We start from the raw sequence: 12,556 nt of genomic DNA, 5'->3' as shown, positions 1-12,556 counted from the left end.
GGTTGATGCTTGCTGGCTAGGAGTCTTCATGCAGAGCACGAGGATGTTGAATTGCCCTGTGCCCTGTGTGGTTGCTGCAGGGAGCCGCTTCTCCCCGTGGACCCACAGCCCTGCCACCCTCCCCACCCTTCTTCTGCCTTCCCTGCCAGTACCGTCTCAGTGGGGGGGGGGTCTGCAGTTGTAGTGGTACCTCCTGTCCATCTGCCTTCAGCTCTTGAGTGTCTGATTGCTTCTTTTCACTCCAGTTGTAGACAGAAATATATGTGCATATGTAGTAACCTAATGAACAGAGTGTAGTTAGCGTATTAGTTGTAGTTCTGGGCAGGGTGACATAAATAAGCCTCTGTGAGCAGAGATCTCCTGTTTAAATCTTATCCCCATCCCCAAAAATGCCTCACATAGAACATTAGATACACAGTAGACACTTGATAACATTTTATTTTAATTTGAATATTCCCTAGTACAACACCAAAACTCTAGTGTTGATTGAATTGCGTAAATTATGTTTTTGTGTCATAATACATGTGGTACGTAGTGCGTGGTACAGAATGTCTGATTCAAATGCTTTGTTTTTACACTTTAAATATAGTTGAAATTGCTAATTTAAAAATAGACTCAGATATAAATACATTGTGATAGAGCCTCACGGTGAATACTAGAACAAATAAAACGAACTAGGCTACATTTTCAACAAGAATCCATTTTAAAATCGTAATGCTGAATACAAAAGCCTATTTTACATATGTACAAAATGATAATGTCTGTACAGAGTTTAGATATGAGTATAAAGACCTGAGTGGGACTGACTGTCCTGACTAAAGGTGAACGTTATGGGGAGCACACAAACATGGGGACAAAACTGGGGGATGAGAGGCACGGAGAGTTTCGCCAATCCCTGTTTGTTGTTTTGTTTTTACAGCTTTCTTGAGGCAGAATTTACACACCTTAAATTACACGTGGTTTACATGTACATTTGTTAAATTATGACATCTTTATACACACGTGGAACTACTGTAATGAAGATAATGAACATACTGTCGCCCCCGAGAGTTTCCTCCTGCTTCAGGCAACCACTCGTCTGCTTTTTGTCGCTGTACCTTAGTCTACATTTTCTGAAAACTTTATGTAAATGGAATCAATCATGCAATAGCCTTTTTGGGAGGGGGGAGGATCTGGTTTCTTATAATTATTGTTGAGTCTATCAATAGCTTATAGCTTTTTATGGCTGAGTCCTATCCCATTCAGTAGATAGACCACATTTGGTTTATTCACCCCGCAGTTGATAGACTTGGTTATTGCCAGGTTTTGACTACAAATAACGTGCCATGAGCATTGGTGTGAAAGTCTCAGTGTGCACAGAGGCTTCCATTTCTCTCGGGGTCAGTAGTTGGGATGGTATGGTAGGTGTATTTTAACTTGTGAAATTGCCTGCCGGTCTCCAGAGTGGGCTGATGCGGCCTCCATTGCTCCACACCCTTGCAAGCACTTGCTGTGCACGGGCATTTTACTTGCAGATTTTCTAGTTTTATCTCATTGCTGTTTTAATTTCTGTTTGCCTAATGCCTGGTGACACCAGACAATCTTTTCATCTGCTTGTTTGCTCTCCTTTTATCTTTGATGAAATGTCTGTTCGTGTGCCCTCCAGCCCACCTTTTTATTAGTTTCCTTACAATTGAGGTTTGAGGGTGTGTGTGTGTGATTTGAAATACTGTATTATCTATGTCCTGGATATAAGCTGTTAATCGGGTATATGATTTGCATTCTCCTGGTCTCTAGGTTCTCTTTTTTATTCTGCTAGTAACAGTATTTTTTGAAGAACGCAGTACTGAATTTTTTGTATAGTCCAATTCATTAATTTTTTTCTTTTATGGATCTTGCTTTTGGTGTTGTATCTAAGAAATCTGTTCTTAATCCAAAGTCATGGAGGTTTTCTCCCAGAAGTTTTATAGTTTTAGGGTTTACATATTTAGGTCTGTGGTCCATTTTAAGCTAATCTTTGTACGTGGTTTGAGGTATGAATCTAAGTTCTCTGCCCCCTCACATGTGGGTATGCAACTGTTCCAGCACTGTTAGCTGGAAAGACTCTCCTTCTCCACTGAGTTGGACTTGGTGCTGTTGTTGGGATCATCTGTCCCCACACTGCGGGTTTATCTCTGGGCTTTGTGTCCTTGATCTGCTTCTCTGTTTTGACACTTGCACTTCAGTGTCTTGATTAGTCTGGCTTTGTAAGAAGTCTTCAAGTAGGTGCAGAATCTCTCAACTTTGTTTTGGCTCTTCTAAGTGCTTTGCGTTTCCATATGAATTTTAGAATCAACGTGTCAGTTTTTCAAAAACATTTTTATTGGGATTGCATTGAATCTGTAAATCAATTTGGGGGAGAACTGACATCATAACAGTAGTGAACACAGTATCTCTCCATTTATTTACATCTTTTATAATTTTCTCTTGGTAATGTTCTGCAGTTTTCAATGTACAGGTCGTCCGTATCTTAACAGATTTATAACTATTTCCTGTTTTTGACACAATTTTAAATAATGTTTTTATTTCAATTTTCATCAGTGCTAGTATGTAAAAATACGATTCTCTTTTGTATGTTGATTTTGTATACTAAAACTTTGTTGAACTCCTCAATTCTAGTTTTTTGGGAAATTTTTTCAGATTTTCTACATAGAAATAAGCTTATTGCCTATGAATGGGAAGTTTTACCTCTTTATACCCAGTCTGGGTGCGTTCAGTTTCTTTTTCTTGCATTATTGCCCTGGCTTAAACCTCCAGTACAGTGTTGACCGGAAGTGGAGAGAGTCGGTGTTTTTGCTTTGTCCTGTCTTCAGTAAGGATCAGTAAGGATGCTAGATGCTGATTTTTCCTAAGTAAGGAGGTTTCCCTTCCATTCCTAATTTGCTGAGAATTTTTTTCAGGAATGTTGGATTTTGCCAAATACTTTGTCTGCATCTGTGAGGTAGTGGTATGTTTTTTTGTTTTTTAGTCCATTAATGTGAATTACATTGCTTAATTTTCGATTGGTAAACCAACCTTTCATTACTGAGATAAACCCCACTTGTCATGATTTATTACTATTTTTATATATTGTGGGATTTGATTTGGCAAAATTTGGTAAGAATTTTTGATCTGTGTTCACAGGGATATTGGTCTATAGTTTTCTTGCTTTGTGTTGTTTTTGTTTAGTTTGGATATCAGAGAGCTTCTGGCTTCATAGGTGGAATTGGAGTGTATTCTCTTAAGCGTTTGGTAGGATTCTCTGAGGACACCGTGTGTGCCTTGAGTTTTCTTTTCTCTCCTAGATCTGGGTCTGTGTTGGTGACCGTCATCTTAGAGCGAGCTTTGGTAGCGTGTGTCTTTAAGGATGTTTCCGTTTCGTGTAAGTTGTCTAACTTAATGTTTATTAGCAGGAACTTTTTCATGATACTCCCTTAGGTCCTTTCAATACTAGTAGAACCTGTAGTGAAGTCAGTCTTCATTCCTGATGTTGATAACATGTCTTTGTGGGGGTGGACAGCTCTGAGCCCTGATTGTGGTCATGGTTGTGTTGTGACTGCAATCTATACATGATACGGTTTCATAGACCTGACACCAGAACAGAACATCACAAAAAGGAGTGTATGTAAAAACTTGTGAGGTCTGAATCCAGCCTGTCCCTGTGTTAGCACTGTTGTCCCAGCACCACCCTCCTTATGTAGACCGTGGGCTGCGGTTGTGGAGGACGTCACCACTGGGAAGGGCTGTGTGGGGCGCACATGGCACCTTGTTGTGAGTTCAAAATAAGTCGTAATAGGACGGAAAATTATTTTCCGTTAGGCGCTCATAGAAAAGAACAAGCCAGTAGCTCTTGAGTTGTAATCTACATGTCGGTTGGGCTGTTGAGAATCCTTGTTTCATGGTGTTAAATTTATTCTAGCTCTTAAAGGACTTTTTAAAATTCCTGTGCTCCTTAGTTTTGAGAAATTTAACCTGAGGGATGGGTGTAAAACCTTCTGATGGCTTGTGTTACGGTATCCCACTGTATATAGGTGTCTTCATTGTGTTAAGTAAATACAATGTAGCACATCACACTGGAGTGTCTATATTATGTCATAACTAGAATGCAAATGATTTGTTTTAATATTTGTATTTTACCCTTCATTTTTCTTCTCTTTGTAGCTTTACCTTTAGTCCAAGTGGATGAGAAGGGAGAAAAAGTAAGGCCAAATCAGAGTCGTTGCATTGTGATCCTGCGTGAAATACCTGAGTCCACTCCTGTAGAAGTAAGTCTCCTCAGAAGGGCGGTTGGACGTCTTTTGTGGGTTTTTGTTTATTTCTGTTTACTTCTTTGTTTTTTAGAGGGTGTATTGTAAAGAATACTCATAGTAACACTTTCTTCCCAGGATTTACACACTGTTAGTTGCAGTGTGATTCATTTGTAAGAGTGGTACTCAAATTTTTTGGTCTCAGAACTCCATTATATACTTCACATTAAAAAATACTGAAGAGGCAGGGAAGCCTGGGTGGCTCAGTCGGTGAAGCGTCTGCCTTTGGCTCAGGTCATGATCTCAGGGTCCTGGGATCGAGCCCCAGATCGGACTCCCTGCTCGGGGGGGAAAGTCTGCTTCTCCCTCTCCCTCTGCCCACTTGTGCTTGCTCTCTCTCACTCTTATCTCAAATAAATAAAATAAAAAAGAAAAGTACCAACTTAGGCAGTAATTTTAGGAAACCACAGTATTTGATAGTGTCAGAGTCCTGAAAAGTCCTCTACAGTTCCTGCTTTGCTGTACAATGTTACCTGTACAGACACTTAAACTGAGGTGCGTTGTGTATTGAAAACCTGGTGGTTGCACAAGAGCTTTTGTGTGAGGCTCCGATAGAGTCAGCCCTTGACCTGTGTAGAGCGTGGCAGTTCACTGCTGCGGGGACTCTTCTTCGAGACCCCAGGAAGTTTGCTTTGTCAGTCACGCGTCTTCCGTGAGGTGTAGGCCCGAGGGACTCGGGCCGCGGACATTCTCAGAGCCGTCTCTGCAGAGGAAATCGGTTAGTGTGTGTGTGGGTGTATGAAGGACACTTCTTGGTGTAGTGTACCAAAGGTGAGGGTTCTAACAAGCCTAGGATAAGAAATTACACCCTTCTTGAGTATGGCATTGTTCTAGCAAGTTTTACTTCCTGTTCAGCTGAGGCTGTTTTTACTAGTTCTATATTATATGTGAAGAAAAAGAAATTAGGAATGAATTTTTTTGTCTCTTTTTTTTTAAGGTTCTAAATATGAAATATCTTATTCCTTTTTACCAATCTGGATGTCTTTACTAACTCACAATGATATTTAACACATAGGTGCTTTGAAATATTTGTAAGGACTAACCAAGAAGAATTTTCTACTTTTAGCTACAGACATTGATCTTGGTATATTTATATTATTCCAAACGGCACACCCTATGTCTGTTGTAAAACTTGAACCATGGAAGTTTTTTAGTTTTTTTAGTAAACTAAGAGTTGAAACAGAAAGGGGTGGGGGAAGCGGCGCAAGCTGAATGAGAGGACAGGAAGCCTGCGGAGCACTGAGCACACAGAGCCCCTCTGCTCAGGCTGGCGCCCCCTGCCCCAGGGGCTTCAGAACACTCTTCCTGTTTCAGTGCAGCCCCGTGCTTGTCAGTGGTTGGAAAATTCTTTAAATTGTAGTTCATTTGGTTGATTAATAGTCTTTCATAAAATGGCCCCAATCCCCTGGTGACATTTTGCTTTGAATCGACTGTGGTGTCAGGGGCGCCACCCCAGGGTTTTGAGTGGACTTCTTGTGGGCTGCCTAGAGTTGGGTCCTGCTTTTCTGAGCCAGTCTGAAGTTCTCTGCCTTCTGAGTGGGGAGTTTGGACCGGTCACATGTAAGTGATCAGTAATGTGATTGGGTTTAAATTTGCCACCTTGCTGCTTGTTTTCTCTTTGTCCTGTTCCTCATTTTCCTTTCTTTCCATGCCTCCCTTTCTACTTGGGTTAAATTCATTATTTTTGTTTCCTTTTTTGGCTTATTAGATATAACTCTTTGTTTTAGTGGCTGCTTTTAGGGTTTGTAGTGACACGTTCAGCTGGTCCGCGTCTGCCTGTAGTTAATAGTGCCCCACTGCTCCCCCTTCCGAGGCTCGCTCCACCTCCTGAGCCTGGCGGGCACGCTGGGTAGTCCTAAACCACACAGGACTTGGTTATGTTTGCTTCCAACAAGTTAGTTTTCTTTTCAAGAGATTAAAAGTAAGAAAAATGTGTTTCCTGTTTATCCAGTATTTACAATTTACAGTGCTTTTCATGCCCGTGTTCAAGTCTACACTTCCTCTGGCCTCCTTTCTGCCTGTTTCATCCTTTATTTCTTGTGGTGCGGCTCTCCTGGCAGGGAGGTTTTTCAGCTTTTGTGTGTTTGAGAAATTTTTTTCTTTTTTCTTTTATTTATTCATTCTTTTTGAGAAAATCTTTATTTTGCCTTCATTCATGGAAGCTATTTTCTCCGGGTGTAGAACTCAGGATTATAGGCTTGTGTTCCCTTCCTGTATCTAAAGATGCTGTTCGCCTGTGTTCTGGTGTGCGTTGTTTCTGGGGCTGGTCTGTCATTCTGGTCTTTGTTCCTCTGCATGTCGGCACGGCTCCCTTTTTCTCAGTGCTTTGAAGATTTTAAGCAATTTGATGGTGATACCCCTTGATGTAGCTTGTGAGTTTCTTGAACGGAAGTTTCCTGAGGTGTTATTTCTTCATGCACTTTTTCTCTTCTCCCTTCTCTTTTCAAAGTTCCTAACTAACTGCTAATGCAACGTAGTGCATTTTTCATTCCGGAGTTCTTTTTGGGTCTTTGTTTCTTTCCTCTTCTGTGTTTCTATTTAACGTGCTCAGTCTTACCTTTTTGAATATAGGATACATATCTAAGAACTATTTTAATATTCTTGCATTTTTATTCTATCATTTGTATCATTTCTGGGCCTAATTTGATTGATTTTTTTTCTCCTTCAGGTCTTATTTTTCTGTTTCTTTGTGCGCCCGGTGAATTTTGAATGGATGCCAGGCATTTTGGATTTTACTTTATTGAGTACTAAATGTTTTTGTATTATTTCTTGGGACTGATGTTGAGCTTTATTTGAGGTTCAGTTTGACCCTTTAGGAGTGTTGTCAGGCGGAAGTAGGGCCACATGACTGCAGGGCCTGTTCTTGCCCACGCCAGAGCAGTGCCCTTCTGCACACTGTGCCTGAGCCCCTGTGCATTGGGAGTGTTTTCTGCTCGGCCCGGTGGGGGCAGACACACCTCCTGTCCCTGTGAGTGCTGCAGCTGTTCCCTGTAATCATTGCAGGGGCCGTTTATGCATGCTGTGCCGTGGGAGACCCCGTGAGAGCCCTGCTCGTGTGCGGCCGGGTCATGCTCACCTCCCTGGCACTGGGGGGCTGTGGGGCCCCCATGGGCACCCCAGGCTCACATGCCCTGCATGGCCTGAGCTCTGCTGTCTAAAACTGTTCTTTCATATAATTGTTTCAATGGGAAGATAAATCTGGTCCATCTTGGCCAGAAACAAAAGTTCAGCTAATGTTTAAATTTCTCACACCACCACCTCGTTCCCCAATTGTGTAAGTTATCAGCTTTCTGGTAGAGTGATATGATATTTTCACATTAATTTAGCTTCATGGTACCTTGGTGTACAAAGAAAAGCTATCAATAAGTTGTGGACTTATTTTCTGTGCCAGTCAGCTCCTCAGCTCTTCTGAAAGAGGCTTACTAGCTGTCCGTACGTTGGACTCTTTGTCTAAGGATCTGTCCTTGAGTGTATGCGTCATTTCTACTTGGTAAGGACAAATGTGGCGTAGTCGAGAATTAATTTCTACATCTCTATTTCCTGTAGGAAGTAGAAGCACTATTTAAAGGAGACAATTTACCGAAATTTATAAACTGTGAATTTGCCTATAATGATAATTGGTTTATTACATTTGAAACCGAAGCTGATGCACAGCAGGTAAGCTGTTCCCAACCCCATGGAGCTCAGCGTTATCCATACTTCACAAGTAGTATGTGGAGGGCGCTAAATTGGGGCCTGGAGATTACTACTGCATGGTGGTCCTAAATTTGATTTTAAAATGCAGAGGAAATCAGGTTATAGAAACTGAAATAGGTGTTTGTGAAGACAGTTTTTGTAGCAGTAAAGCATATGACATTATTTTCTAAGGACATGTAAGACAAGCAGCCCATGAAAATGAATTCTGTTGTTTCATCTGGGTAGAGAAAGTTTTAATATTTGGAAAGTGTCTGGGAAATTTGAACATAATTTTAAGTTTCACAAGGCATCATTGTGTGTGTCAGATAGTTGAAAAGGCCCTGGGGAAGCTCTGTGAGGAGAAGCAAGGAGTGAAGATGGTCTCCCTGACCTAAAGGTGGAATCTTATTTGGGGGAAACATTAACATGCTTCCAGGAATGCCAGTACAGTTGGCCCCTGAGCAGCAGGGGAGTTGGGGATGCTGACCCCATGCAGGGAGGAATCCACGTAGAACTATGGACTCCCCACATCTGAACTATTAATGGTCTACCGCTCACCTACCTGAAGCCTTACTGATAACAGCAACAATCAACACGTTTTGTATGTTGTTTTTATTATATACTGTGTTCTTACAATACAGTAAGCTAGAGAAAAGAAAATACTGTGAAGAAAATCAGGAGAAAATACGTTCATTGTACTGTCCTGTGTTTATCGAAAGAAGTCCACATATAAGTGGACCCTTGCAGTTCAAACCCGTGTTGTTCAAGGGTCAGCTGTACGGTGTTAAGTGGTAGGTGATGTGGATGCTGGGAAGTTGAGACGAGAGAAACAGCCATCTGAAGGATGGGTTTGAGTGGGATGGAGGGAAAGGGCACAGGAGGGCTGGGCGGTGGGGGACGAGCAGAGTCTTGTCAGTGGGGCGGGTGCCAGCACTCCTCACCAGGACGGGGGGCGGTAGGCCAAGGTCAGGGCAGGTGGCGCAGAGCCTTCCCAGTTAGGGAGGGCACTTTGGAGAAGAATAAGGAGCTGCAGAAATACTGCAATCTGAATGTTTCCCTCTCTTGAACTGTGCAATTCCATTTTCAAACTGGGGTTTAGTGTTAGGGGCGTGGTGTCCATTATTTTCCCCAGGTCAGGATCCTTAGCCTGTGGTTGTGGGAGGCTTTTGTGGTATCTGTTAATACTAAAAGAATTGTATGCAAATGTTGTTCATGAGATTTTTTGCTAGAGGCTCCTTAGCTCCTAGAGGTTCTTTTAAGGAATCTGTGACCCAAAGTAGGTTCTAGGTCTTGTCCCTCATATTTTAACTATACCATTCCTTATTCAAGGTCCTGAGTTAACTGTCAGTTCATCTTATTTATAAGATTAACACTGGTACTTTGGGTGATTTTGCCCTCAGGCTTACAAGTATCTGCGAGAAGAAGTGAAAACTTTTCAAGGAAAACCAATTAAGGTAAGCAAGACCATGGGTTATACTTTCTTTACTTGCCAGTCAGTTCTTGAGTATTCTGATAGAAATTTCTGTATTCCCAAACAGGCACGGATAAAAGCAAAGGCAATAGCTATAAACACATTTTTGCCAAAGAACGGATTTAGACCTCTGGACATGAGCCTTTACGCGCAGCAGCGCTACACAGCCTCCTTTTACTTACCTCCCGTCTACAGCCCCCAGCAGCAGCTCCCCCTATACAGCCTGATCGCCCCCCAGACGTGGTCGGCAACACACAGCTATCTCGATCCGCCCCTGGTGAGTCCTGTCCTTACGTGGAGCTCGTGCGGCAGGACGTTGTGGACACTGCATGAGGTGCTTGGAAGGATAGAGATGTTGTAGTGGGGGAACCAGGTACACAGACAGTTTGCCATGGTAAAACAGACCTTCAGGTTCTTTTGTGGATTTAAACTTAATTGGGAGATCGATACGCAGCTGTGTACATTTAAAAAAAAAAAAACCTTCATAGACTGTCATATTGATCCTTGGCCCAGTCCCCCTGCCCTCCTGTATAGCAGTACCTTCCTAAGCTGTGTAATCCCCAGTAAAGCACAAAATGTGATCCTAAGTCTGGGATCCCTGGGTTATGCCTGAGCATGGGGGGCTTGCAAGGAGAGATGCTTTTAAGGAGACAGAGGTGTTTTAATAGACTTTAACAGTTGAGGACAAGTAGAAGACCTACAAGCTTTTTTTCTCACACCAGCCCCAGAGTTGGCTGGCCTGTGTAGTGGATCTAGTCGCTTTTCTCCAGTTGTGCTGCTGGAGGGGTTAGAGAGGTCAGGTGCACCCTGCCTGGGCACTGGCATGAGCTCGGTGGAGTGTGGGATGTGAGAGTCAGGACTGGTCTGATCAGCCCCAGTCTGTTGGCCTCCCACCTGAGACAGTGGGGATGGACTGATGGACAGGTGCACCCGAGGTTGCAGGGCAGCTTTCGTTGGAACCAGAGAGCGAGAAGGTGGAGGGTGTGGAAGGTCGTGGTCAGAAAGCAGGAGTTGAGTTAATGACTTTGAGGATACGGCTGTGGACCGAGTCAGGGCCAGTTGTGTGGTGCTCAGGTCAGGTGGGGGATGTGGGGATGTTATCTGGGGCTCTCGTTACCACTCATGGTAGAAAGAGGATGTTGACTGAAGGGGGTGAGCTGGGGAGAAGAGCATCGCCTCAGCTGGGACGGTTGGTGCCTGTTTCATACCGACACGTAAAGAGATGTCTGTGAAAGAATGTGGCCTGGAAGACAAACGATGTCCGTCAAACAGGCAATAATTGAGGAAATGGGACCGAATACTATGGAACTTATAATTAGGGGTTTTTCAGCTGTTATGTCCTCTTCTGTTGAGCTTATCAGAAGGGGTGGGAGGGAGAGGGGCTGCAGGAGAGTGGGTAGCGTGTGCCGAGGCACTGGGGGGGGGTGGCATCGTGGGTATCTCTGAGCTGACCCAGAGGCTGAGGCGGGGAACTGGGAGACAGAACTGTACAGCTTCTTAAATGGGCCCTGGGGCGTGTGGTTTTGGCCCGTAGCTTAGGGGACGTGAGAAGGGCAGATGGGGAAGGGTGAGGAGAGGTCCTTGGGCGCTGGCAGAGCCCCGAGGTCTAGAACCACCGCAGTGGGGGCAGGGGGCAGTTAGCAGACAGGTGCTGTCATTCAGAGTTGCTTCTCTCTTCAGAGGGAATCCTGATAATGCACTACTTTTTTGAAATCTTTGCTCCTTTCTGTAAGTGTGCCAACAGCCATGTAGCCTGATACATGATGAGAGAACCTGCAAGGGAGATAGAGTCCTTAAACTCTTGTGTTAAAGAATTTCTCCCCACAGAGGCTAGCCGCCACGCTTGTGCTGTTCAGTTCCTCTTGAGTCACTTCTCTCATTTCTCTAATCGGCCCCGTATCCGTCCTGGAGCAGGGGCCGTTGGCACCTGAGGTCAGTTGTCTGGCCATTGAGGAGGGTTCCTTTGATCCTGGTTTGGGGGTGGGCATGTGAAGCTTTTTGCTTGCTTTAAAGCATACCGTGTCATTTTGAGCAGATGTGAAGATATAGTGCCTGTGAATTCTCAGCAAGTCGTGTTAAATTATTGGGTTAGGAACTGATTTATTTTTTAAACTCTTAAGCACAATTAATGCAAATACCAGAGTTGTGTATGTAAAAGGAAATGATTTGTCATGGGTGATCTTAGCATGGTTTACAATCTTCAGAATCTGGTTCTGGTTGATCCATTTTTAAACAGTCTGACTCTGGGAGCTGTTCTCAAACATACGTTGAGGATTCTCACGAAGTCCCAAGGGTATCTTTCTGCCCCAAAGTTTCCCCTCTGTTGCTTTTTTTTTTTAATCAGCAATTTTTGGTCCTACGCTGTCCCTAACATCCGTTTTCTGTCACAGCTTGTTCTCAGGTGTAGCCTCCGCACAGGTGTCAGTTGGCTTCCTTGGCAGGCTGCTGTGGGAAGATCACCCAAGTCGGCCCAGAAAAAGGTCTTAGCCCCCAGCCTGGCTCAGGAAATACTGGTCATTGGCAATGATCTAACACCATGTTCTTTTCAGCCTGGGAATATTTTCAGTATAAAATGGAATACAATGTCGAGAAACAACCCAGGCAACCACAAGGTGCGTACAGTGTTAGCCAATTCCAGGTCTGTTTATGGCTTGTTGACGTGTTTGTTTTTAATGAATCTAGGTAACTCCATTTCCAAATACTGGATTTATAAATGGGTTTACGTCTCCAACCTTCAAACCTGCAGCATCTCCTCTGACTTCGCTCAGACAGTACCCTCCAAGAAGCAGGCAAGTTCCATGAGCGGTTGAAATGCTGCGGTTGTCTGGGGTTTGTGGTAACGGGACACTGCCACGGTGTGTTCTCGAACAGCAAAGCAGGACAGATGGTGTTAAACCTGGCAATCCTCACCACACGCACGAGTCACTTTTACTAAGTGAAGAAGCTGCTTCTGATGATCTGTTGGGATTTGTTGGACCAGTGCAGATCAAACTGCTCGAGGCATAGAATGACATTCTGTGAGAGGAACCCCTGAAATGTGTGTCGGAGTGCCTACAGATTCTCTGCAGCTTGTATCTGCGTGTGTCTGCCTTTAATGTGGGCTCGC

General features: G+C 43.7%; 1 protein-coding gene across 4 annotated transcripts in view; it reads left to right on the top strand.

Annotated features, from left to right (window-relative positions):
* Positions 1-12,556, top strand: part of LARP4B (La ribonucleoprotein 4B) — an 86,313-nt gene that overhangs the window by 57,324 nt on the left and 16,433 nt on the right. For 2 of the 4 annotated variants that reach the window (XM_078075077.1, XM_036097394.2), the window contains exons 8-13: positions 4,159-4,262; positions 7,851-7,961; positions 9,380-9,433; positions 9,518-9,727; positions 11,841-12,062; positions 12,133-12,239. In XM_078075077.1, the coding sequence (XP_077931203.1) occupies positions 4,159-4,262; positions 7,851-7,961; positions 9,380-9,433; positions 9,518-9,727; positions 11,841-12,062; positions 12,133-12,239 (808 nt within the window). The remainder of the gene's footprint in view (positions 1-4,158; positions 4,263-7,850; positions 7,962-9,379; positions 9,434-9,517; positions 9,728-11,840; positions 12,063-12,132; positions 12,240-12,556) is intronic. The other 2 variants (XM_078075078.1, XM_078075079.1) reach the window with 1 other exon arrangement.

This window comes from Halichoerus grypus, chromosome 6, assembly GCF_964656455.1.
Source record: "Halichoerus grypus chromosome 6, mHalGry1.hap1.1, whole genome shotgun sequence".
Taxonomy (NCBI): domain Eukaryota; kingdom Metazoa; phylum Chordata; class Mammalia; order Carnivora; family Phocidae; genus Halichoerus; species Halichoerus grypus.
The sequence above is the reverse complement of the archived record's forward strand: the minus strand, read 5'-3'. Positions and strand labels throughout refer to the sequence as shown.